Source organism: Calliopsis andreniformis, chromosome 1 (assembly GCF_051401765.1).
Source record: "Calliopsis andreniformis isolate RMS-2024a chromosome 1, iyCalAndr_principal, whole genome shotgun sequence".
NCBI classification, from domain to species: domain Eukaryota; kingdom Metazoa; phylum Arthropoda; class Insecta; order Hymenoptera; family Andrenidae; genus Calliopsis; species Calliopsis andreniformis.
This window is the reverse complement of record NC_135062.1, coordinates 10,145,832-10,172,618: the sequence shown is the minus strand read 5'-3', so window position 1 is coordinate 10,172,618 and position 26,787 is coordinate 10,145,832. Positions and strand designations below refer to the sequence as shown.

Here is a 26,787-nt window from a genome sequence, read left to right as displayed (position 1 = left end):
TACGTCTACCCCTACTTGAGGTAGAAGTTCACGACACTAATTAATAGCTGCCCCACGCTTCTATTAGAATAGATAATTATCATTGATTATGCCGCTTATGTCTCGTCCGATCGTCTTTCCCGAATTTTTCAATTCTTTGAATTTTGTCCGAGATTCGTATGATTCATTGACTAAAATGACTCTTGAGACCCTGTTGTACCATTTTTCTAAATGTTGTACCATTTTTTTAAACGGCACCATACCATACTATTGTACCATTAAAAGTGGATAATCCAAGGTATTATATAATCTAAAATATTGTTCAGTGGCCATTCAATTGTTACTGAGTAGCAAAAGAGATCATTGTTCATTGATGCATGGCAGAAAGAAAGTGATGCAGAGGTTTGAGAAAGTTTTCGTTAGCTGAGTCTAATAATATAAATCCTATTCAAATAGCTATTGGACATTCAGAGATTCAGAATCAATGGAAATAATATTTTTCTGCATTTATTTGGGCAAGAAAAGGGAGGAATGTTTTTTTAAGAAATATTTCGCATAATTTTGCTTTGAATGTGGAATAAAATACATGTTAGAGATGGAAAAGGTATCATATATCAGTAGCTATATTTGTATCGAATAATGCACCAAATAATAGTAAATTTTGTTAGTATCCAAAGCAGGAAGAAAGAAAAAATTGTTACGAGTCATCGCAGACGCAGAACTACTTCTGCCTTGACCCAGTCACCTATCACTTGCCATCCCGTTTTGCATTTACGTCTGCCGTGCGGAAATGGTCATTTCCGTACTAATTCGTAATTAACATCCCGCGATAATTACGTGAACTTTTAAAATTGGACCATATTGTGCAGAGGTTTAATTAATTTGATGAATTACCAAAAATTCATTTCTCTTTCAAAAATTTCAACTTCCTCGAAATCATCCTTTTATGTAATGCAAGAACTGACTCCCGCTTTGTTCAGACGAATTGCCATTCCTGTATTCGTGCTTTAGTTATTTAAGAAGGGTGGAAATTCATTGAGGTATGATATTTAAAAAATTCCGAACGACATTGACTAACATTGTGTAGCTTGTGACACAATATTTGCATCGAATTCCGGAAGTGATGCAGCTACGTAACAGCATATTTTCACGATGGCGATTCGTGTTTTCGTCAGATAATATTCCGTGGGAAAAGAAGATCTACGTGGACTTACGCTTACAATCGCCGGATATCCAGGTCGATGCTCGATGACCCGACTTCTCTGACTTAATGACAAACATAGATATGTTCTAGTGAAATGATATCGGGAATATAATTCACAGGTGCATTTAATAGAAATTCATCGATTACGTCTACTTGAACGATAGTTTAATATTAGAGATTAATGTTAGGTACTTTTGGGATGTTTAATTTTAGCGAAAATTCAGGTTTTAGGAGGATTTTAGATATAGCCATAAACGAAATGTATGAGAAGATATTAAATTTTTTGGTGATTTAGGCAGACGTTGAAATAAAAGTAGCAGTAGAAATAAAAGCAGGGTCAGAGGTACAAAAGAAGAAATCGTATCAATTAAATGATTTATAATATTTCAGTAATAATTTGACACCTCAATGAAATGTTTTAAGTTGCATCTACCTTAGGTATTTAGTTGTATTAGTTATACTACTAAAGGTGGCGATAATTCTTTAAAATTTTGAGTATTCTTATTTCATGTACATTTTGTACAATAAGATATTAATTTAAAATTAATGACATTAAAAATAATAATTTTATAATAGAGGAATAATTGTTATAAAATCAAAATCAGTAGATAATGAAATACCATATTTCAATCGAAGCGACACTTCAGTCGTTCATTTTCACAAAGATTTGCCCTTCGTCTAGCTCTTTATCTAGTCCCATTTTCTAGCTGTATGATTTTTTGTTTAGCCTTTTGTTCTGCCCTTGATCTAGGGCTTCGTCTAGCCCTATTTTATAGCTATAAAATCCCTATTTTCTAATATTAAGAATACACTATAGGATTATCACCAATTATCATGCAATTATCTTCAGAATATATTGTCAACATTTAAATATGTTAATAGATAAACTAATAATTTCGTTATATTAAAATATGTTACATATTTTCGTTATGAGAAAGATGTTCAACATCAGTTTTGCATTCAAATAAATGCTTTATCCCGCCATTATTGTCGACAGTTCGGTAGCCATCTTCGTGTTCAAATTGCGCGCGCCGGCATTCCGTTCATGGTCGCATTGTGGGTGAGACGTGTGTACCTTTTTTGATGCTAAAAGTGTTTAATCCTATTTCTGGTGGTTCCTGACAGCTGTGAAAGGTACGTGTCTTTATTTTGAAGATATTACTACGCATTTATCAAAAAAGATAACTTAATATTGATGATTTCGACATTCAATTTGTGATTGAAAAATTTGTGACGCCTTCTCGTCTCTCAGTTGTACAAGTAATCAGTAATGCTCGCGATTTTTAGTCTTAAATATAGTTTTGTATACTTGAATATACATTACTAAATATGTATTTTTATATTCAGTAACGCGACAAAGCGAAAATTAAGAAAATCTTTATATTTTGCTTTATACAGTCGGCATAGATGGTGATAGTAATTCGCTTTGAGAATTCCTCATAATGGATGATACTGTTCTTTGGATTCTGGAAGCTGCGTGCGCAGGTCACTTCAAGCTGGATGATGTCGCAGCACAGAGCTCATCGTAAAGGTAAGTCTTTTACAGCTTTCTCTAGTATTGTTGGCGAATTTGTCAGATATTTGTATATTTCGGGAATATATAGGGCATTTCAGTTACTATGTAATAAAATTACGTGTGACTTTCGATATATCTGTGAAATGTACCAATTATTGAGGTTTGGTATTAGATATTTTAATCGTGATTGCACAGTTACGCGCAAATGCAGCAGTAATCACGTGATTTCAACTGCGCATGCGTAGTCCCATCACTGCTAGTACGCATGCGGAAGCACGTTCTTGCCTGTTTCTTCGCGTCTTTTCAGAAGTTAAAGATCGTTTCTCAGTTTTCCTATATTTTTCTATAGAAAAAACGTTTAATTCTTTCTCATTTTGTTCAGTTTTGATTTGTGTAGTTTCAATATTTCAGTTTTTTGTGTTTCTATGTAATTGTGCGATGAAGAAGACTCTGAAATAAGGAAATAGAGGTACGTGAGCGTAACTGTAGTTTCGTGTTCTGTAAATTTCTCACACGCATCCTACTGGTAAAGATATTTAAGTGTACCAAATTTAGTTATTCTCGTTGTATGTAGTTTTATACAATAGAGAATAGCAGTGTTGATATTTTGACATTTAAATTCACGTGGAATAATGCAACTAAGTGAGAACTTGGTAAATCTCGACAATTCGATTTTGTATAGTCGACGTTGATGATGTGTAGAATTGTTACCTTTTATTTTACTATTATTTTTGTGTTCCTTACATCGTAATCGTTTTCTTGTCGACTTCAATTAATGTTTTAAGATTTTTGATCGAGGAAATTTATTTATGTGCACATTAAGTAAAGATAAATGTATTAAAAATGTAATATATAATATTTGTAATGCTCAGGTGAAAGAAAGGGAATAAAAAGCGAAAGGCGGATCTGTCTCTACTATTTGCATTCAGGAAATAGAATTTCCAGGGGATTTTCATAAATACAACATACGTATTTACTGGCTAATGGGTTGAATAAAGAAAACCAATGTGAGTAAACAATATTATATATTTTAACAAATATTTTTGCCTATCATGTTTGTGGATTGAGTTACCTATATTTATTAATATGCAAATTACTTTCAGTTCTTCATCTAACGAATAAAAAACGAGTTCCTGAGTTGGCAAGATTCTATTTCAACTAGTTCCTGCGTGTGGCGAGTTCGGGTGACAAAACGAGAAGAAAAATGTAAGTGTTATTTTTTCTTAATAAAAGTTTAAATGAATGTTAAAAATTAAAGTTATAAATGTATAGGTTAGAGTTAAAAAATTTGAGAAACAATTTGCTATACAATATTTCTTGTTTCTTTTGTTCCAGACTCAGCAGACACCCCCTGAGCAATTCAGCGAGCTGCCTTCATCCTGTGGGTGTTAAGGTAACGCATGTTTATGATTCCTCTGGTCACTCAATCATGTCGTAGGACGCAAAGGTCCGAAACGGCACGGGTGACTGGTTGTATTTATTTGTTGCGAGCATAGTGACCGCGGGTATATTTATACTCGTGAGTAGTAACTTTTTTTTGTGTATTTATTAGCTCAGGCTAGGGTCGTCTTGTACATTTTGTTTTTCATTGAGATAGTAATAAGATTAAAATAGTATAAATGTTGATTTATAACTATCTATGACTGAAAGAATACTGAAGTATATTAGTAGATTAATATGAAACAAGATACATATACAAATGCAATCATAATGTAGTGATTATTGTATAAGTAACTTTTTCATATTAATAAGAACGAATGTCTATTAAATAGATGTACAATTATTTAATTTAAAGTTTTCAAAGGCATGCTACAGCATTATTCTTTTTCATAAAGATTCGATCGTTTGATACCGAAATGCATTCCATTTTATATATGTACAAGAAGACATTTCGCGACAGGTAGATTTCGTTGTCAAGTAATAAGCATGAAAAACAATTTTTCTTCTTTTTTAATTAGAAATTTTACTTTGACTACGAAATCACTTGAAATTAATTTAACATTCTGAACATTTTTAAAATAAAATTTTGATCACAATATACATAGAATAATCTTTTTTTAATAGAGTCATTTTTTTAGTAAAGAGAATTTTGAGTAGAGTCTCTTTTTTGCTAAATTCAATAAAAAGTAGAGTTATCTGTCTCACTAAAGAAACTTAATAAAATTAAATCACTTGAACTGAAAGTGTTAGATAATAGTAAATCGCTAGATTCTTTATATTAATCACTCCTTTTAGTACAGGATTTTCAGGTACCAATCCCGTACCCATTGCCTTCGACTCATTCACGTGCCCAGGTGCTACTTGGGTGGGTGGAGGCGATGGGGCACGATGACCTAGTCATAAGATCTTAATAATATTCTTCAGCGACTGGCACTGTGCTAATGTATCGTGCACGACGTAATTTCCACTTGTGTGTATCTGTGTGGTTAGGCCGTGGAATTACGTCGGACTTTTTTCTGAATAGTGTTTATGTGTACATATTCTTTTCTGATCTTTAATGCCATAGTAAACACTATATGGAATATGTGCATTAAATTTTAATAACACAGCTACATATCATATCCATAATATAATACACAATTTCATGATACTATAAACTATTTTAAGTTACATTTTATGGTAGCTATCAATTCAAGTCATTACATCATAAATCAATTATCTACCTTTCTTGTAGTTTACGTACACACGCAATGGTCGTTAGCCTTTGCCAGTCGATTTCAGGAAAATGGTACGTACTTTAGAGTGTGATTTGTTCTGTGCCAAGCTCGGGTGACGGAGGCGTCCCGGGACGTCCTCCCTAGTTTAGGCTCTTGCACTCGAGTATCATGTGTGAGAACCGTGGAGTGAAAGAGTCGTGGGTGGGGGGGAGAAGCGTGATCGCGATTGGTGTGAATGTCTTGTTTTGCCATTTCTTAAGTATAGAATTGAAGCATCAATTAGATAGGTAGGTAGTTTACCTTCTGGTGTGAATGTTAGATGTAAGTAGGTAGGGCCAGGGCAGGTCATCACAGTTCCTTCGATCGGGTAGGCGCGTTCTCGCGTGATGACTTGTCTCTGGGGTTAAATCCATTTGGAGAATTGAGAGTGGAGCTGGCGCGATTGGAGCATGCCATGGCCTCAGATTTGCTCTCGACTTTTCAAATTCAGCGACATTGCACTAGGGTCGCTGAGCCGCGGTCGGAAGGATAGGCTCGAACGTTGCGATCGAGATTCTGCACGATAACAGGAACAAAGATTTCCTGGGAAGCTTAGGCTACCATGCAACTGATGGTCCTGTTTTCGTGCTGCAGCCAAGTTTGAGAACATTAATTTGTTCTCGTTTTGGTGGTAAATCTCGAGCACTTAGGCTTAAGTTACAGGTGGGCGGACCGCTCGAAGAAAGAAGTGGCTACAAGCCGAAGAGTCCCAGCATATTTGCTATAAGAAAAGGGAAACTACTAATGGCTTGCCATTCCGAGGATGGGGAGTCATTTTTGTTACTACTTTGTCACTGTGCTCGCTTTAGTTTTGTAATAGTAGTAGTAGTATAATAGTGGTGGTAGTAGTAGCAGTTTAATTTGGCCAGTTGTGTTCTGAAGTCGAGTATACATGTGTCATAGATTAATCAAATACATAAGTTTCTGTTACAGGAAATGGAGCGTTTGTTACATGTAAAGGAAATTTATTAAAAGTTACATTTAGATTTCGATTTTTTGGAAAAGTGAAACATAGTGAAATTTGATTTAATACTATTTCAATTCTTATTTCAGATTACATCGTGGGAATATTTAATGAAGAAGTACACTAGGAAATATATGAACTAAACATACTAATTTCTAGCTTTTCCCAAGTAGATATATTGAAGAAATACTTTCTTTTTTATCTTAAAAGCTGTAGTTTTGTAAGTTGTAATTCACATATACTTATACATCTACATTCTCTGAGCCTAATATCATTACTTGAGTCATAGATAAGTACAAAGGACAGATTGGACAAGCAATGCTTTCTCTGTACCATTATCATTTTGTGTCATGCTCAACGTTAGCGACTGTGTGTAAAATAAGAGTACAGCGCTATCAGTGGCAAGACTTCAAATTATAATACCGACACGAAATTATTCTGCATCATCAGTGACTACTGATGATGAAAACTGCCTGTTTTCGAGGGTCCTAGAGACCTCCGTGTAAAGGTAGGTCTCTATCCACAGAAAACTGCGATATCGACAGACATGCCTGTTTTATGATTCATCTTGAGAACGCAACTACATTATCCAATGTGGTGAAGAAACTTATATATATATCCACCGACTAGATAATTATTATCTGGTCAGTGGTTTTACCAGAAGGAAGTTACTACGAGAGCAGGTACACAGAGAAATAGATGAAATCAATATTCCACAGATCTCCCTTTAAAAACATATTAAAAAAATCTTCTAAGAAGGAAGCACTGATATCCCTCGGCGGATGCAATTCAGTGGATTGCGATGCGGATGCGATCAGCGATCTTCAGCTAAAGAGTAAAAAGAAAACCATCGAAGAATCCCAAGACTATCAAGAGAAATACAATCAATAATTCAGGGAGCTTTCCCAAAAACTAACAAAAAATGATAGACCACCAACAAAAGAAACAAGTTACAACACTAGGCTTATCTTTAGATCTAGTACAAAATACACAGCCATTAGCACGGACAGAGCCGCCCCAGGTCTCACCACGAGGAGGTTGCTGTGCTGGAGACCCACAGGGAGATAGATGGAGTCAAAGTTCCATCGATCTCCCTTTACAAAAATCTTAAACTAACAAGCCAAAGACATGAATGGAAGCTAAGTTCCATGCATGCCTTTAGCTTGGACCTTAGAGTAGGACATTGTCGAGTTATCATTAGGAATGGTTTGATTAAATTAGACTCTACAGCTAATGCAACCGTGAAATAGACGAGCGATAGTGCGAGCTCTACGACCTTGAAGGCCGGTATGTCGGAGAGGCGTACGGCACTACACGATTCAGTCAATTGACCATTGCTCCCTGCTGCCACACAGGAGCTACCGAAGTAGACCTGATTCCGACAGGCTGGTAAAGAGAATGTGCAAAAGGCGGAATCGTGTAGTTTCCACAGTCGAGTGTGTCTTTCCACACACCCTACTGTGTCTGTGGCGTCACTCCTAGTACAGACCCCCAAGGGGAGAACACGCTCCACCGACCGACGATTCCACGGTTGGTCACATGCTTCTACCAAGAGAAGCAGCGGTGACTTCCTCACCAAAGATGAGGAACAAGTATCAAAAAAGGAAGTTAAGAAATGACAACTCGACAATTGTACAGTGAATATAAACTAGAGAGGCAAAGACATGGATGGAAGCCACGTTCCATCCACGCCTTTTCCTTGGACCTCAAAGTGGAGAAGTGCCAAGTAATCATTGAGGGGAGATTGAGAATATTTAGAGTCTACCGCGTAAGGCAACCATGAAATAGACAATCGGTGGTGCGAGTCCTTCCACCTTGAAGGCGGGTACTAGGAGAAGGCGACTGGCACCTCACAGCCCAGTCAGTTGCCTGACTGCACTGTGGGGTTTCCACCTTCAAGTGTGTCATACCACACACCATCGAGTGTCCACATCGTCTCTCGTTAGCACAAACCCCCAAGGGAAGAAGAGCAAGCTCCATCGACCGCCGATTCCACAGTTGGACATTTGCTTCTACTAAGAGAAGCAGATGACCTCCTCACAGAAGGTGAGGAGGAAGTAACCGAGCAAAGAGAGCTAAGAAATGACAACTTGGCAGTGTTACAGTGACTTTACAATGGAAACTTAGAACTAGGGTCTTAAAAATATTTTATGCGATTGAGACTTATATACTAGAAGCGGTGAATCCCTCGGCGGATGCGACGTCTTCGTTCTTCAATCTTCATGTTAATATGAACGATTGGGGGAGCCTCCCCAAAAATACCCCAACGATGGCACAGCCATTGGCCCGGACAGAACCGGCCCGGGTCTCACCACGAGGAGGTTGCTGTGCTGGAGACCCATATGTTAATCACAGAAATAAGAAAGGATTGACAGAACAATCCGTACTCTGAATTAAGACAGAACATATTTAAACAGGAAACAGAATGGAACGACGGTAGCATTTCATTGAATTCTTCTTCAGTGTTCTTCTATACTCTGAAATGTTAAAAATTAGAAGTGCAAATAAAGTCCCTCGGGGGATACGATGTCTTCGTTCGATGAGTGATTTTTATGTAAATGAAATAGGAATGATAATTATAACCAGTGATAAAATTTACAAGAGAATAGAGAGACATGCAGGAAAGAGAGAAGGGACGAATTATAGAAGCATATCAATGATCGTAGAAACATGAGCGGAACCACCCCTAACTAACTACACTTATATCTAATACAAGATGCACAGCCATTAGCACGGACAGAGCCGCCCCAGGTCTCACCACGAGGAGGTTGCTGTGCTGGAGACCCACAGGGAGATAGATGGAATCAAAGTTCCATCGATCTCCCTTTACAAAAATCTTAAACTAACAAGCCAAAGGCATAAATGGAAGTCAAGTTCCATCCATATCTTTAGCTTGGACCTTAAAGTAGAGAAGTGCCAAGTAATCATTGAGGGGAGATTGAGAATATTTAGAGTCTACCGCGTAAGGCAACCATGAAATAGACAATCGGTGGTGCGAGTCCTTCCACCTTGAAGGCGGGTACTAGGAGAAGGCGACTGGCACCTCACAGCCCAGTCAGTTGCCTGACTGCACTGTGGGGTTTCCACCTTCAAGTGTGTCATACCACACACCATCGAGTGTCCACATCGTCTCTCGTTAGCACAAACCCCCAAGGGAAGAAGAGCAAGCTCCATCGACCGCCGATTCCACAGTTGGACATTTGCTTCTACTAAGAGAAGCAGATGACCTCCTCACAGAAGGTGAGGAGGAAGTAACCGAGCAAAGAGAGCTAAGAAATGACAACTTGGCAGTGTTACAGTGACTTTACAATGGAAACTTAGAACTAGGGTCTTAAAAATATTCTATGCGATTGAGACTTATATACTAGAAGCGGTGAATCCCTCGACGGATATGACGTCTTCGTTCTTCAATCTTCAAGTAAAGAGTAAAGAAAGAACTAGCGAAAGAAAAGTATGTAGAGTAATATATCAATACTTGGGGGAGCCTCCCCAAGAATACCCCAACGTTGGCACAGCCATTGGCCCGGACAGAACCGGCCCGGGTCTCACCACGAGGAGGTTGCTGTGCTGGAGACCCATAGAGAGATGGATGGAATCGAAATTCCATCGATCTCCCTTTACAAAAATCTTAGAATCTAAATTTTAAATAGGTGTCAAAACAAGAGGCGATGGAATCCCTCGGTGGATGCGATTTTTTCGTTCGTTGAGTGTTATTTGCATAAGAAGGAAAGCGTAAACCAGCATACAAGTAAAAGAAAATCAAGAGAAGTATATCAATAACGGGGGAGCCTCCCCAAAGGCAATAGAATGTAGGCAAACCTTTACAAAATAGAAGTAATGATGTCCCTCGGCGGATGCTGTGTCTTCGTTTAACGTAGATATTATGTTCACCTAAATCCTAGAAAGTAATAAAATTGAAAGATCGCTAAAGTAATGAACATTAGGATCAGCAATGGGTGCTGAATGCCTTTTACAGAATGATAGAGGATAGATCGGAGGATCCATAGCCTTCGAAGAGAATGAAAAATTTCATTGCAAGAAATAGGAGAAAATATAATTGAATAATCTACTGAATCTTCTTAGGAATATCACAGACATGAGAAATGATCGACACAACTCGAACCCCGAATCAAGACAGAACATATTTAAACAAAAAACAAAACTGAACGACGTTGGCATTTAATTCTTCCTTTAATACTTTCGTTCAATGTTTAGCTAAACCCTGAAATGTTAAAAATTAGAAATGGAAATGAAATCCCTCGGCGGATGCGACGTCTTCGTTCTTCAAGCTTCAAGTTAATTTGAATGACTGGGGGAGCCTCCCCAAAAATACCCCAACGATGGCACAGCCATTGGCCCGGACAGAACCGGCCCGGGTCTCACCACGAGGAGGTTGCTGTGCTGGAGACCCATACAGAAAAATCACAGAGGGAATCAAAGTTCCATCGATCTCCCTTTACAAAAATTTAAAAATTCAAACTTATGACTAGTAAGCCAAAGAGATGATTGAAAGACAAGTATAAGAAGTAGAAATAGTAGCTGGATTCCATTGAATCCAAAATTTAACACTAATATATAGATAAAGCGCAACACTTCACCCGGCAGGGGGCGGGGTACATAAAAAAAAGGAGGAACCAGAAAAGAGGGGCAACAGTAGAAATAATTTCAAAATTTGAGCAAAAACTCACCGGTTGTCCAAGATGACCAGTGGCCAGTTGACCGATGACCAGTGGTCAGGGGTGTCCAGGGGTCCAGGGTGGTCCGAGGTCCAGGGTGGTCCAAGGCCCAGGAGTCCCTCCAGGGTCCCCAGGGAGGTCCTCACCCGCCGGAGGACCCGCGGCGAGTGAGACACTCGTGCTCCTGCAGGGGTATTTATGCTGTCTCGAGGAAGATGAGAAACCAATCAGAGAAGTTCTTCGGCTGATTAGAATTTCGAGACCGATCTAACGAACAATATTTGGCATGAAATTGATATTTTTCATAAAATACTCACCCGAGCAACAATTTCTGGCACACATGTTGTTAATAACAATCACACACAGTGTGCATTTGTGTCTTTTTAGTTAACAAATGTGGAAATTATTAACTTTTCGTATATTATTTATCGTACTCTTGAAAACTTCTTAATATTTCTTTACCTAGCAATTATAAATGTTAATAACTTGCACCAGTCACTGCTTACGATTGTTATTAACCCTCGGACGGCAAATTCTGGGTCAAAAGTGACCCTGAGACCGCTGGCTCTGTATGTGAATGTAAAACAATCTACTGTCCGAGGGATAACAATGTTTTGGTCAGTCACTTCGGAGTTTCCAGCGGGTGTGAATCGTCCTGGCGATCCTCTGGAAGAACTTCCTGGATTGTCATGGACTACCTTGGGTTACTCTCAACCACTCTGTCCACTAACAGCTTGACCGTTGATCAGATGTCTTTGGCTTACCAGTTTAGATTTCAGACCTCAAGATTTTTGCGAATGAAGATTGATGGACCCTCAATTTCGTCTATCTCCCCATGAGCCTCCGTGGTTCGTGTACTACCTACCTTTAAAGTTTTCAATCATTTTTCTTTACCACTTTTATTAAGCCATTCGTATTCTTTGCTGGAATTTCGTATTTTTTGGGTGTACCAAGTAATCCAAAGCATATCTTGATTACTATAACATAGATACAACTATTTCGGAATCAGTGAATGCTTCTTAGTACTTTTACATAAAATTCCTTACTCCACTGAATTTAGCGATAAAAAAATAAGCATCTTATTTAGAATAAATATCATTACTCTGGTATATATTTTCTGCAACAACATATTTTTTGTAAATAGCATTTTCGCTTATTATTGAAATTATAGGGATAAATAAGCAGCATAGTTTAATGGGACACCTTATACATTGGGTGGTATGGTAGGAATATTTTCTCGTTTGCCTGCACTCTCAGCGTGAAAAGAATACATTTCCTACATCCACCGCTAAAAAATCGCAGAGGACGCTCGAAAGCCAGTGATTTCTCAAACCGTCGGTATTTCAGAACGTAAGGCACGGAAGTCCATTGAAAGTCCAGTCTATCCTGTATACTCTACTGTGGCTATATATATACTTCTTCACCAGAGCGAATAATGTAGTTTTTCTGCACACAAAGGTAAAAGATGGACTGATAAAACAGGCAGTCTTCTTTTACTGTCAAGCTATATTCGATTGCTACAGTGCGAAGTGTTTCATTCTTTTATACTGAAATGGATCAGATGGCGCTTGTTCTCCAAGCATAGATTCATGACCCCTCGAAAACACGAAGATGGGGAGCTTAAAAGCATCTATAGTCACTGGCATCATCGAGGATGTATATGAATTCATATATTTCGTTAATGTCTGTATAATCGTCTGTGACTCAGACCTCAAATCTTTAGATCGGTAATGCAGTCGTCAGACACAAAAGTCCACAAGATAAAGTGGAAAAACTTGAAGACTGCTTTTAACACCCTCTATTCATGAATAACGAGTAGCTAGTAACTATTTACTGAAATAGAGATACCAAAGAGACTGTGATGTCTCTAAATACCTATAACTTGCTTATAGTATTCTATTTGTAAGTTCAACTTGTAAATAATAAATGTTCCAAAAATAAGAATATTATTGCAAGCCTAAGTGAAGGCGAACAGAGATAGAGAACATTCCTTATACAACATTATCAGTCACTGTAACAGACATAAAGAATAGTCTACTAAAAACCAGTTCACGTCAGGGTCCTCACAACAACATCCACATCTACAGTAATAAGACAAGACGATCATAAGTCACAATCTCCAAAAATGTTGCTCCATCTCTCACCCAAGATCTGTACATTTTCAGTCAGAAGAAAATCAAACCAACAGAAGAACCTTGAAACCTTCAAAGCTTCTAATAAAGAATACTAATACTACATCACACGACAACAAAACAACTCCATAAAACAGAATTAATATTCAAGACTTCGATGGTAATTATCTCGACAGAAACACATAAATGACTTATGCTCGTTGTGTCTCACAACCACGCGTACTCATAACGCAATGTTCAATCTTGAATCCACACCCTGCCCCCCGTAAACAAACGAAGGAAGAAAATGACAAGTCGTCGTCCTTCCCGCTGACACGATTTCATTGATCTCGTTCCGACGACACCTTTCAGGAAAAGAACAGGCGGCCTCTCGTCAACGTATAAGGTCAGTTGGTCGTAGCGCGGCGACGACCGCGTACGTCAGTGAAAGTATATGTATCACCCGTGGACCCCACCCTGGGCCACGTACCCATGCGCTTGGGACCTGTGCACGTGCCGAGGAAGGGGTACCATCGTGGGCATGGGTATAGATACACCGACTTATCCGCATTTCAATACGAGCTATCGCCGCGCGTCAAATCACGGACGAATAGCGACTGGTCCACGCGAAACGAGATACGCGGACATATCTGGGGCTGCCAGGCAAAAGGACATGAGTCACTGTCGCCAACTGGAGTGTATGACTTAATCGAAGCCTGTGAAGTAGAACTCTAATGCTGTTTTTGGTGGAAGAAGATTCAGTTAAGGAAAAAAGAAATGAGAGTAGATTGCACAGAATTAAGGTATTTGGAAGTTTGAAGTGGATATTGGAGATGGTTATACGAGTTGTGTCGTTTTGCCTGGCAACCATAGGTGCATTGTACAAGTGACCAAGTAGAAGTGGGCTAATGGCTGTTAGTAGTCAGTGGTGTTTGTAATTTGTAATTGTACTCCCACGTGGGGAAGTTATTGTCATTTTTGTCACTGGTGGTTCTGTGTTGCGGTTTCTTAAGATTTGTGACTTGGGATTTTGTAAAGTATAGACGAACAGTTTTGTTGAATTGTGTTTGCGACGAAATTCAGGTGTGTGTATGTTTACAGTTTACAGCATTTTCTTGTTAAGAAGCTCCTTCGTATTCTCCTTGTGTCTTGAAGTCACTTTCAATTTTTTCACACTTTTTTGTTTGATTAAAAAAAAGTGATGTACCATATGATATAGATTGATCTCAGAAAAATATGAGCAAGGAATATCGTTTTTGACTCCACGTTTTTGACTCAAAATAGACGTCATTTTAAAAAGGGTCAATGTTTTTTTAACACAGTGTTTGAAAAATTTGATATACCTACTCGGTACAATTATTTTGTTAAAAAAAGAAAGTATTCAGTAATCGACACTTTGAACAGGATTTAGTAAATTATTTGCTGCATAAATAATTCATAGTATATTATAGGAAGCATACAGTAGTATAAATGATGTTTAACGACAGGCATTAGAAGGGATGACTCTATATGTTAAAATAAGGCGAAAATGTAATTAGACGAAATTGCGTTTTAGGTTTCATTTTCCAGTTATTGATTGTAAAAAAAGCTGCTTGCGGCTTGGGGTTTATTCTACTGACTTTTATGTGTCTGACTCCAAACTTATTTTACTAATTTGTCTGTGCTTGATTTACAGCTTTCTCTGTGTCTGACTCACAGCCTATTCTACTAATTTGTATGAGTTTCGGGACTTATTCTACTAAATTCACTGTGTCTGACTCGGAGTTTATTCTACTAACTCCACATCTGACTTGACCAATGCACCCAAGCAGTAGAATAAGTCCCAAGTCAGACATGTTTCACTAGAATTATAGCTATTTTTAGAACAATTAACAACTTTGAAACGTTACCTCAAGTACAATTTCATCACTCTCGCTTTCTTCCTATTTTAACATGTAGAATCACCTTTTAAAATTTCTAACTCCCGTCTTCAAACACCCTCTGCTATAGACCCTCAATTTTAACTGAAATTCACAAAACTTGTCAATGACTGTCTCAGTGTCGATTACCATGTAACTCCACTTAATCCTAAGTTCCAGGATTCTACTTAGCCCTAACTTCTCGTCCAAAGTTCTTGTCAAACAGTGAGTTCGTAACACAGAAATCCTGTATTCTCCTCCCAGTTCTCACAGAAGTGCAATTGTCGTGAAATCGCGTCGCTGTCAGACAATTAATCGCACGCGCGACGGGATCTATTATTATCTTCTCGCGCGGGCGACAATACCTGTCAAGAATCGCGCCGCGAGTGACTCGATGATTACGCAGCGACGTTTCCGTGATCCGTCTAGCTTGCGAGGTGCATCCTTTCGCGGACACCGGCGCGCATTTCCACGAACGGCTCGCTTATCTTGCCACGGTGACTCCTTTCTTCGTGGGACCTGCGCGACACCAGTTATGTGAGTTACGTTGCCACTGGCGTCGAGGCAGAGGCGTAATACCTGGATCGTGATCGAAGAGGGTGAGATTGAGAAGCGGCGCCAGGATTGGAGGATCGTTCGAAGCCTGGAGGAGCGTCTTCAAGTGGAACTTGTTACAGTGGCCGACGTTTGGTGGGCACAGCTTTGGAGCGAAGATGAGACGGTTTCTGGATGTCTTGATAATTGTAAGTAAAAGTTTCATATATTGTTTTTAAATGTAATTAGTAGACTACGGATGTCTATGCAAATTCTTGTCATCATAAACGCGATTAGAGAAGTGAAGTTTAATTGAGAATTTGTTTCGATCTTCAGATATTGTAAAATGTATTTAATTTTCGATATTTTGTGTAGTTTTGTATATTATGTGCATACTGCACTCTTTTGCATATTGAAATTTCCTATAAATGCATACAGATCCGTAATCTACTAATTATGAATTGTTTGTGATATTTTTATCTTCTATTAGTGAATTTTTTTAAAATCATTTTCATTTGAAATTTAGTATTTTTTACAGCAGGTTAAAGTAGTTTCAATGCTTCTATAGGTACATGTTCAATAAAGTTGGTATTAGGAGATTATAGAGATGTTTTTAAGTGATTAAAACAGTTTATTATGAGTTCTCTTAAATTGTCCAATAAATGCATAAATATCCTCTATTAAGCCTGACAACCTTTACAAATCAATTTTATAAAATTCTCTGAAAATATTCCTCAATTTGGAATTGAAAGAAGTGATCTTCTTAATTTAAAAATTGTTAAGTCTTCATCTTAGGTATTTTATTCCTGTTCTAAAAGAAAGGAACATCGATCGAGTGCCATTTCTCTTATTAATATTATCTTTTTGTCACTCAATTTCATAATTCGACTATCTTTTGTCGTCGATACGAAAGTGCCTCCACGATGTTGGGATCGCTGAAAAACAGTGCTGTGTCATATGGTGAGTCAATTGAAAGTGGCATAAGAAAGCTCTTAAACGCTGCTGCACAAGGATATTACGTCAGGCTTAAATCCGTGTTAATGGCTGCATCAGATAGCGCCAGCTATTTCGAAATTTCGAACCCAAAAATAGGCCGATGGAAACAGATTTATGAATGGTAGCTTCTGTTGTGTATTTTGCGATTATCTTGATAATACATTACGGAGTTTCCTGCACTTTTGCGATCCTTATCCCTGGATTGCTGATTTTCATGCATTTATGGAAAATTTAAATTTGCGATGGTGTAGATGTTGCACATAAAATGCAAAAATATGCAAAATGGCAAAATGTATATTCAGAGTAGACACACGGTACAGTAATATTTAGAAATTCAAACAAAGTTAAGTTCTTCGGTTTTGCTTATAAAAATAGTTTTAGTACTTAAATAATGAGTTTCTATTTTCTTAATTATATTTACGATGTTTTATTTTTCGTAAATGTGAGAATAAAATTGCTGCTTGATTTTTTTTAAGATACAAAAGTAAATAACTAATTAAGAGTTTCATGTGGATGCAATATTAGTGATATGGGAACAGTTGCAAGCTTCGTTACTTCTCGAAAAGTAAAATTACCTCATTATGTACTGTACTTGTACTCATTACGTTTATACTATGCTACTGGGCGATGAAGCCACTTGAAAGAAGCATGATTCACCCGGATATCGCAACCAACTCAAGATTTCTCCTAATACCCCCTATAAAAATTTAATAGAAATAACGCTCTGATTACATCAGCCGCTGCAATCTCTCTCGATCGGTATTTTATGCAAACTATACCTTTATTAAGCGCATAGAACCTCTTATTTTCAAGCAATTATCACTTTTCTCTCCACATAGCACTTTTTCCTGAAGATGTTTCCCAACCGAGAACTCCCTTTTGGAGTATTCTTGCAACCAGATTTGAGGAATATTAATTGCACACGGAAAGAATGGTCATACAGATCTTACAAAAGTCTCCTAAGTAGATGTAAGCAAGGCAGACTTTTGTAGGATTTGTTATAGTCCTTTGTTTTAATAAGCTGAGGCCTATTAGAGTACTTTTGTAAATTCTACAAGAGACTTCAATAATTTCACTGTAACATTATTTTTCTGTTCATTTAAATATATAGGAAAAATATTATTTTGGTCTATTATTTTGATACAGTTATCGACTTGATTTCAGGTGTCTTTGGTGAACGCTCACACCACTCCCTGCCTCGAGTACGGATGTCCTGGTCAACCTCACTATGAACCTTTTGTTCCTGCACCTCCAGGGCACACTCCCAATTGCGCAAAGCCAGGACAGACGTTCTGTGAAAGTCCCGATCACTATCCTCGGTAAGTTGGACTGATTTAAACGAGTGGCAAGAAAAACTAATCTCCAGGTTGCAAGAACCTTGTTGCATCATTTAATTATGGTGTTCCGCTGAGCAAAAACTGATCTACTATTCAGTCGAAATGTAAACTCATTTCCTAAATTAAAATCTATTTTATGGATAGTGTGTCACTAGCAACACAAAATAATAATAAAATTTCCAGTCAATGATAAAATCATATTTAAGTAGGCTTCAGTCAAGGGATTGTATCTAAGAAACCTATTCGATATTATCAGAATGTTCAGTACAGTCTCATTTGCATGCAACATTCGTCAGAGTTGGATCGACCATATTTTACTCTAATGACGAATTGATCTCGTTCAATAGGATTCGAACTCGACTGCGTCAGCATTCTATTAAATCACAAAAAGGAACGATGGAAAGATTTTCCATCGAGTCTCTTTGGAATCTTAAGATAGATTCTGATAGATAGCCTCGCTCGGACGGCGGCGATAAATCAAAAACAGAACGGTAGCAATGATGTAAGAGCTACCGGACGCGTTTTTGCAAGGTTTCGGAAAAAGATCCATCGTGTGCCACTTACGCGTGAACAATGCCCGTGGGTACCGCATCGCAGATCTATGATGTCAGGCCTATTATCGCATTTGCATGATAATACAGGCTGTTAACAGCTGCGTAAGAACGGGACATTATCGTTTCAAGGTATCGGTCGCGCACTGTTCATTCTCGGATCAAGTGATCGCTCGAAGCAATCGATGGAATGAGATCATTTGTTGGCTACTGAAACTGTTTATCGAGATTTAGTGGCAAATTAAGGAGGAGAAGAGATTTAAGTAGTTGGAAATTTTTCGATAGTTAATAGTAATCTAAAATTTGTGAAGTATCAAATTTTTGAGGTTCTACAATTTCAAGATTTTAAAGTTCCAAAGTTTGAAGGTTCCAAGGCTTGGAGGTGCCAAGATGCCAAGGTTCTAAGAGGTTTCAAGGGATTTTCATGGAGTTTTCAAGGATTCCAAGGGGTTTCAAGGGATTTCCAAGGATCCCAAGTGGTTTCAAGGGATTTCCAAGGATCCCAAGTGGTTCCAAGGAGTTCCTAGAGATTCCAAGGGGTTCTAAGGGGTTCTCAAGGCGTTCTCAAGGCGTTCTCAAGGGTTCTAAAGGGTTCTCAAGGTGTTCTCAAGGGTTCTAAAGGGTTGCCAAGGGTTTTCCAAGAGTTTCCAAGGAGCTCCCAAGGGTTTCAAGGTTCCAAGGTTACAAGGTCTCAAGGTTTCAAACTTTCAAAGTATCAAAAGTCCAAAATTTCAACATTTTGAAGCTCAAAAATTCTGAATTCTTAAATCTTGAAATTTTCAACCCCTAGAGAGATCCTTCTTGTTAATCAAGAGGGTTGTCTGTATTTTCAAAAAATTCTGAAGTTCCCAAATAAATCACTAAAATTCCTTTTTTAGTCTTCTCAAAATCGAATATTTCCACAAAATAATTCGATCATTCAATGTTTCATGCATTTTAAAAAAAGCCTTGGTTCGTGCAGAAATTCGCAAAAATACAGTTCAACGTAGAACCATTGTTATTCCTGACCGCGCTCTGATTCCCATTTTCGCATACGAATTAGTTGACCGCGTGTATCGAGAGGAATTCTGGGCAGGGAAAGTCCAGGGGTAGTGAACGCGAAATCGCTTCCATTCCTTCAAAATCGTCATTTGCTTGCATCACTTTGTTTCACATTCGAAAGAGTTTCGTGGAGAGAGAAAGAGTTTCCTGGTACCGGAAGTGGCGCGAAGAATCGACTGGCGAACGCCTTGAGATCTCTCGTGACTGTTATTCTTCCATTGGGTCTTCTGTTTTCTCAACTTTCTATGAATATTTTATATTTGCACTTCCACAATGGAATGTGTCTCTTTCCATGTTTTTAGAGAATAAGAATATTCCACAGTACTATGATAATTCGTGAGATCAATTTTAGTCTTTAAACAGTGTACTGTATTATTCACAATTTATACTGTACTTTCATTTTACCATTAACTAGGAACTAAATTCTTTCTTAATCGATTATTCTATACGTAAATGAAATAATTCTGATGTCGTTTGGTTCTTCAGAAAAATGATTGTTGTCGTGTCTAGCTCCACATATTTCTTCCTGCATCGAATGCTGTCCGATCTGAAAGCTACCAATGGTTACGTAAAAGGAGATACGTAATAAAATAAGATCGTTACGTCCGTCTCGACACGTTTAAATTCCTTGATCATCGTAGCGTGACCGTGGCCTTGACGCGGTCATACCCTGCTAGATAATTATCGGGACCGTTACGAGCCGACACTCCTGCGATTCGGTGTTCTATCAATGCGTAAAGGTAGTATGTACATAGAGACGCCTCACTTGATTCTGGTTTAATATGCACGGGAGCAAGAAGTCACCCTCATTTGGGTACGTGCCAACTTTGCAAAGGAGCGTGTAATCTACCAGCGCTATACGATAATATGGCGGGGAATAAGAATCTTATGATATCGTTAAATGCTGACTAATGTATTGTAGAAATTCAACTAATTATAAGCGAGAGGATTCTGAAAATTTTAACATTTCTAGAGCTTAGCACATATATAAATATAAGTAACTTCTCTTTTTGCGATAATATGGCGGGGAATAAGAATCTTATGATATCGTTAAATGCTGACTAATGTATTGTAGAAATTCAACTAATTATAAGCGAGAGGATTCTGAAAATTTTAACATTTCTAGAGCTTAGCACATATGTATATAAATATAAGTAACTTCTCTTTACGTACACTTCATTTATTATGCATCCTGTCTGTCTTTAATCGGAATCGAATGAGTCGTTTCGTCTATGCAATAAGACTTACCATTAAATCGATCGTCTGTTCGCAGTCAGAGCTAGTTTCTCATACCACAATCAAATTCTACCTCCGTTTCCGCATAGCTCGTGAAATGAAACAGCGATGCTAACCATGAGAAAGTTATTCCTGCGCATATAAATCTTGGACAGAGGAACTTGATGGAATATTTATAAATATAAACTCACTCAGAAATGGCAACACTACTTTTCTTTTAATATTTGTATCGATGGCTCGTTTCAGACGATCGAATAATAATTAGTAATTATTGGAATAATAATTATTCAATAATAATTATTCAAATAATAATTATTAATTATTATTTACGCTCGTCCTTGAAGGATTGGAGCAGACTTAAGGAAATGACGACAATTAATGAGCTGATTGCGAGCATTCATCGTTGATGAACGAGTTCCTGGCATTGCTTCCACGATGCAATTGCATGGAGACACGTGGCGTCGCAGAATGCATAACAGGAAACGCTAATACCCCCTATTGTCGTTGTTTTCCGGTTATTTCGAAACTTCGGGATCCTACAATCACGTAGACGTTCTTCACCCTTGGTCATCCATGAGAAAGGATGACCGAACGATGGCTAGCCTTGAGGGGTTTATGATAAGGACTCAGGGTGTGGGGTCATGAAAGAAGAAGAATGAGACTAAACAGTCCTGTTGTCGATCAATGGCTACTGGCTACATTGGGTCTTTTAGCTACCAAGTGTCGTATAACTGTTTAACAGAAGATCGAGCGTTTGCAAAAGCCAAGTGACCTGATGTCACATTACTAAAGAGTGAGAATATTGTTGCTGGATGATCTGGCTACGAAGTGGGGAAGGCTATGTCTTTTAGTAAAAGGGCTGTGGTGAATCCCTCGACACTTACCCTAGAACCATTAGTCCAAAATGTTCTTATACATTTCGTGACTGTTTTTAACAAGCCCACGTAAGTCTTACATTAAAAACAAAGAATTCAATTTATACCTTGACTGAAATCTAAAAGATATAAAATTTCTGTAGACATTTCTAGTACCTACAGAAAATTGAATCACATGACCCACATATGGGTCACAGGACTCTGAATATGTTAATCAGACAGGATCTTTAGAGCAAATGGATGTGTTTTGGGATTCGATGGTAATACGGCTGCCCCTGATTTCCGTCCATTGACAAACTACGTTTATTCGAAAGTCGGCCAACCGTGTCCACAGGAAGCAGCTCGATCGAGATGCAGCCTGTGAGCAGGACGACGGTTGAATAGAGTCGGTCTGCGAGAAATCAGCTTTTAGGCGCAGACCATGAATTAAACATCGAGACACATCTCTAAGCTGTGTTTCACTGCGGAGAAAGTTCCGGGGTTTGTGCTGCGTGGTCAACGCGCTCGAAATTCGTTGATATGTTTGCGTGAACGCTTAACATGTTCCCTTACGAAATTTTAACTTGTCGAGCCGTGTTTGTGCGCGGAATTAACGATTGCTGATAATAACTTACGTACATGTCAGTGGTTTTCTTACCTTTCCTAACATGTTAACTGACAGTTTAAATTTATTAAAAATTCTATTACTTTGGCAGTGATGACACATTTAAAAAAAAATATTTCATTCATTTTCATAATTATTTTAAAGGGCTTCTTCCTTTTTACTAACTATTGCTAAAATTCTGTATATTACTATCATTCATAATTGTGTAACTTCTTGTTATTTGCAATCATGTAAAAATTGTTTCCCACATATGGGTGACATGGCAATCAACGCGTTGAGCGTTAGGTATCTTTTCTTTAAGCATGTATATTATTTGTGTTCTTTTAAAGAAAATTGAAAAATTTTCGATTTCCAAACTTTGCAAAACAATAATTTTACTCTTACATCATCTTTTCTATAGTCAAAGTAGAATATTTTCAATGGAATTCAGTTTCGATCACTGTACCCAAAGAATGGTTACAAAACGAACTGAGTGAAGCCTCGATAGGTCGTAGAACCTGTATTCCGTGAATTCATGAATAATATATGAGAAAGATAAACAATTTTTTATTTCCCTGTAGAATGATTCTATTAAAGTTTGACCAAGAAATTACGAGTACCAAGTAGGCTCAACATTGTGACAAATGTCGAAGCTGATTTGCATCTTGGGTCAGAGATCGTCTCGAGAATGCATAAAAAAAACTAACACTGTCCTATTTTTTTATCGCTATTGTCACATCACCTCGATTTACATTAATCCCTATCAGCAGTCGTTTTCTCTTTGTTACAGGCGGCTAATTAAATTTCTCGTGGACAAATGCAGCTTCGATTTCAGTTCTGCGCTGAGAGACGAGAGCGAGGACGACTTCAACATTCACACGTATGTCATTAATGAAATAAAAAATATTACGTTTATTGCTATTGGTCGTTCGATTGATAGGCAGTAGGTTAATGTAAATTGAAAAAAAAATTGTAACTTGTCCCAGTTGAATAATCTTTTTTGCAAAGAAATGGAGACTCTGAAAATTAATAAATGTAAAAATGTAGAAGTTTATATTAGATAATTTGAATATTTAAGAGTTTGAGAACTTCAGAGCTTAAAAGCTTAAGAGTTTGAGAGATTGAGAACTTCAGAGCTTAAAAGCTTAAGAGTTTGAGAGATTGAGAACTTCAGAGCTTAAAAGCTTAAGAGTTTGAGAGATTGAAAACTTCAGAGCTTAAAAGCTTAAGAGTTTGAGAGATTGAGAACTTCAGAGCTTAAAAAAGCTTAAGAGTTTGAGAGTTTGAGAATTTAAGAACTTGAGAGTTTGACAGTTTGACAATTCGAGAGTTCGACACTACGACAGTTTGACAGTTTGTGACACTTTGTGACTTTGAGACATTGAGAGTTTGAGAGTTTGAGAGTTTGAGAGTTTGAGAGTTTGAGAGTTTGAGAGTTTGAGAGTTTGAGAGTTTGAGAGTTTGAGTGTAACTAAGAACGTGAGAATCAGAAAGCTGAAGAACTTGAGAACTTATGAACTCGAGAACTTCAGAATTTGACACCTTGAGAATCTTAGACCTTGAGACCTTGAGACCTTGAGACCTTGAGAACTTGAGAACTTGAGAACTTGAGAACTTGAGAACTTGAAACCTTGAGACCTTGAGAACTTGAGAACTTGAGAACTTGAGAACTTGGGAACTTGACAACTTAAAATATCCGTACTACCAAAAAAATCTGCAAATCATCGTCAATCCACGTCCCCCAAAATCGCTGAAGGTTAAATTCTGTTCAAGGTCGGTCCCAGATTACACCGAAGGTTATGATTACACCCCGCAAGCCCAGCCAGAATTGCACTCGCAAGTGTTACCACTTCTGCCGCCGCAGTATCCTCTGAGAGGACAGCCGACTTTAATTTATGGGCCTCCGTCTAACGACACGGACCAGAATGGGTAATTTGAATGCTAATCTTCCCCGAGTCGTTATCCACGCCGAAGCCATCCAGGCTACCGTAACCTCTCGTTCTTAATCACAGTTACAGATACACGACGCCTGCTCAGCCGCAGAGTAATCCATTTCTGTCTGGCGGAACGCCGTCTGTCAAGTATCCTGTCCATCCTGGCAACCAACGCTCGCCCACTAATCAACCCTTCTATCCTCAGCGGCAATCCTTGAACTCGTTTGGACAGGGTCAAACATGGTGGGCAAACAGGTGATTATTCAGACGCGTTGGACGTTCGTTCTGATAATACTCTTTAACGTTACCACGCTCTACATTGCTGGTCTTTTCATTGTTCCACCCGCGGTTCAAGGATAACGAACGACTTTGATGGGGCTTTGCGTTGGGAAATCGAGAAGTGGAGGAAGTGGGCGAGAATGAACCTCTGAGTGGGAAAAGGAAAACTTTATTTTTAGTGGAGTTTAATGTAGGGAGCGTTTGTTGAGCAGGTTAAAATGGGGTGAATAGAAACATAATTCTAGGGAACAGTAAATAGGTACTACTAAAATAGTATTAATAGTATTTAAATAATATTATTAGTTTTGTTTCTATTCACCCAATTTTATGATATTTGGTTCCAAAGTACTGGAGCTATTATAAGTGATGGTTCCAAAGTCCTTCGTGTATTAGGTATTAGGTGTCTTCAACCCTCAACTAATGTGGTATCAGTAATGGTAACTTGTTACCATTTTTTTTTGAGGAACTTAGTAATTCCACTTGCATAAAATTCTTAGAATGACGAATAGTCCCTAACTGCATTAGAACTTATATATTTCTGACTCTTCCACGTTTTTAATTTCAATCGATTCTGAATATATCGTTCTTAATTTCCACTTCTAGGTACGCAAGGGATAGCAAACCTGAGCGACGTACAGTATACGAGAACCCATTACTAAAATACGGAAAATTAGAGAAGATTCGTAGGAAGAGACAATCTGACCTCGATGCCATTCCTCTTTGTCCAACCGAGGCCCAGTTCATCACACCTAGAGCCGCCTTAAACAATCAAGGGAACTGGATGTACGTGGTGAACCTTCAGGACCAAAATCGAAAGTACACACAGACTGTGAGGAGCGAAAGATGCACGTCAGTCTCGCCACGCTATATTTTATTTTTGCATTTCGATCTCTTTGGATACAGTTATTGAAATTCCTTTTTCTGCAGAACGAACGTGTGCAATGGTATCTGCTCGGTTCCAGCGGGCTACACCAGCAGGTGCCAGCAGCAATACGTTCAGAAGAGATTAATCGCGCTGGAAGGAAGCGGGAACCAACTCTATACGGACATATTTTGGCTTCCACACGGCTGCTCTTGCCAGATTATAGCGAATTATTCGACATGAACTGTGCTGAGGGGTGAAAAATGGCGATACGAGAAAGAATTTCAGTCGAGGATGACCTTCGCTTTACACAGTATTATGAAGTTCTCGAAAGACAGATGGGGAACAGATATTTCATGATACGTTGATTATGATGATTATTCGTGGGTGCATGAAAAAGTTGAAAGGTCGAAGATTTTTAGAGGAGCGTTGGAGGAGAATCAGTTTTTAAACTGAAATCGTCGGTGGATTTTGAGTAATTATTTTAACTAAACTTTTACTTAATACTTGAGTGACTTTTGTTTTTTCATTCAACTATTTTTTTTTATTGTAGATCTGTGTTTTATGTAGTGTAGATTTTTATTATTTCTATTGATTGGTTTTAAGTAGACTTAAATATTTATGAGAATCAGTAGTTTTAAATAATTTTGTACTTACCATTAAAGCACTGCCGTATAAACTCTAGTGTAGATAATATAGACAAGCATGCGTAGAATTGATAACATTTCTCGTATTTCGAAACACAGGTGATATATACAACAGCCTTATCATTTTATCCAAGGTTGTGTTACATGTCACATGTTTTGAAATTCCTAAAATCGATTCAAATTTCAAATATTCCCGCGAATGTGTAATTCTCACATCTACCATAGGTAACATAGGACGTGACACTAAAATGGCAAAGAGACTAACGAATTTTTTCTGAAGGTGTAACATAAAATCACACCTAATAATAAGCCTAAGCATGTAACATAAGATTATTAGCTTTTGTTGAAAATTATTTAAAAAAAAACATAAGAACATCTAAAGGACGTTTATTTATCAACTATAGGTACAAAAATTCTTACCACTCTTTGTCGTTAGATGTCGCTATGTACCCAGAAATTTAAATCTTCATTCTTAGAACACCACAAACCGCGTTTCCTAAAATCGTACATCAACACATAGTAGAAAAGCACCTTTTATTTTCCCTTTCTTTCGGGGTGATACTTATATGATCAATTAGGGTAAATGTATCTAATACTGGACATTAATTATATCTGTTAAAAATGAAACGCAACAAAGCAACCAAGCCGCAAAAGTAAAGAGGATATTCCCTGCTATCAACTTTGCAGTTTGGCAACTTTGTTGCATTTCATTTAATTGAAGGAGATAGCTAATGTCCAGTATTAGGTGCTTTCAAGTATTAGGTACACTTGCCTTAGTGTAATCGAAGCTAATCACGAGATAAATATTAATTTATCTTCATGAAATTGCAAAGTGATCCACAAACTCATTTACCATCGACCACAGTCC

At 37.9% G+C, this 26,787-nt stretch overlaps 1 protein-coding gene across 2 annotated transcripts; it reads left to right on the top strand.

Annotated features, from left to right (window-relative positions):
- The first annotated feature begins 15,631 nt into the window (after positions 1–15,631).
- Spz5 (spatzle 5 Toll-1 receptor) lies at positions 15,632–26,264 on the top strand. 2 transcript variants are annotated; one of them, XM_076392365.1, is made up of 7 exons: positions 15,632–15,787; positions 17,739–17,893; positions 22,988–23,077; positions 23,971–24,126; positions 24,210–24,386; positions 25,014–25,259; positions 25,338–26,263. In XM_076392365.1, exons 1-7 carry the CDS (start codon positions 15,758–15,760, stop codon positions 25,513–25,515), a joined length of 1,032 nt encoding a protein of 343 aa, XP_076248480.1. In that variant the 5' UTR covers positions 15,632–15,757; the 3' UTR covers positions 25,516–26,263. The 2 variants fall into 2 exon arrangements, with proteins under 2 accessions (XP_076248480.1, XP_076248489.1); XM_076392374.1 differs by lacking the exon at positions 22,988–23,077 and having other exon boundaries at positions 25,338–26,264.
- The last annotated feature ends 523 nt before the right edge of the window (positions 26,265–26,787 follow it).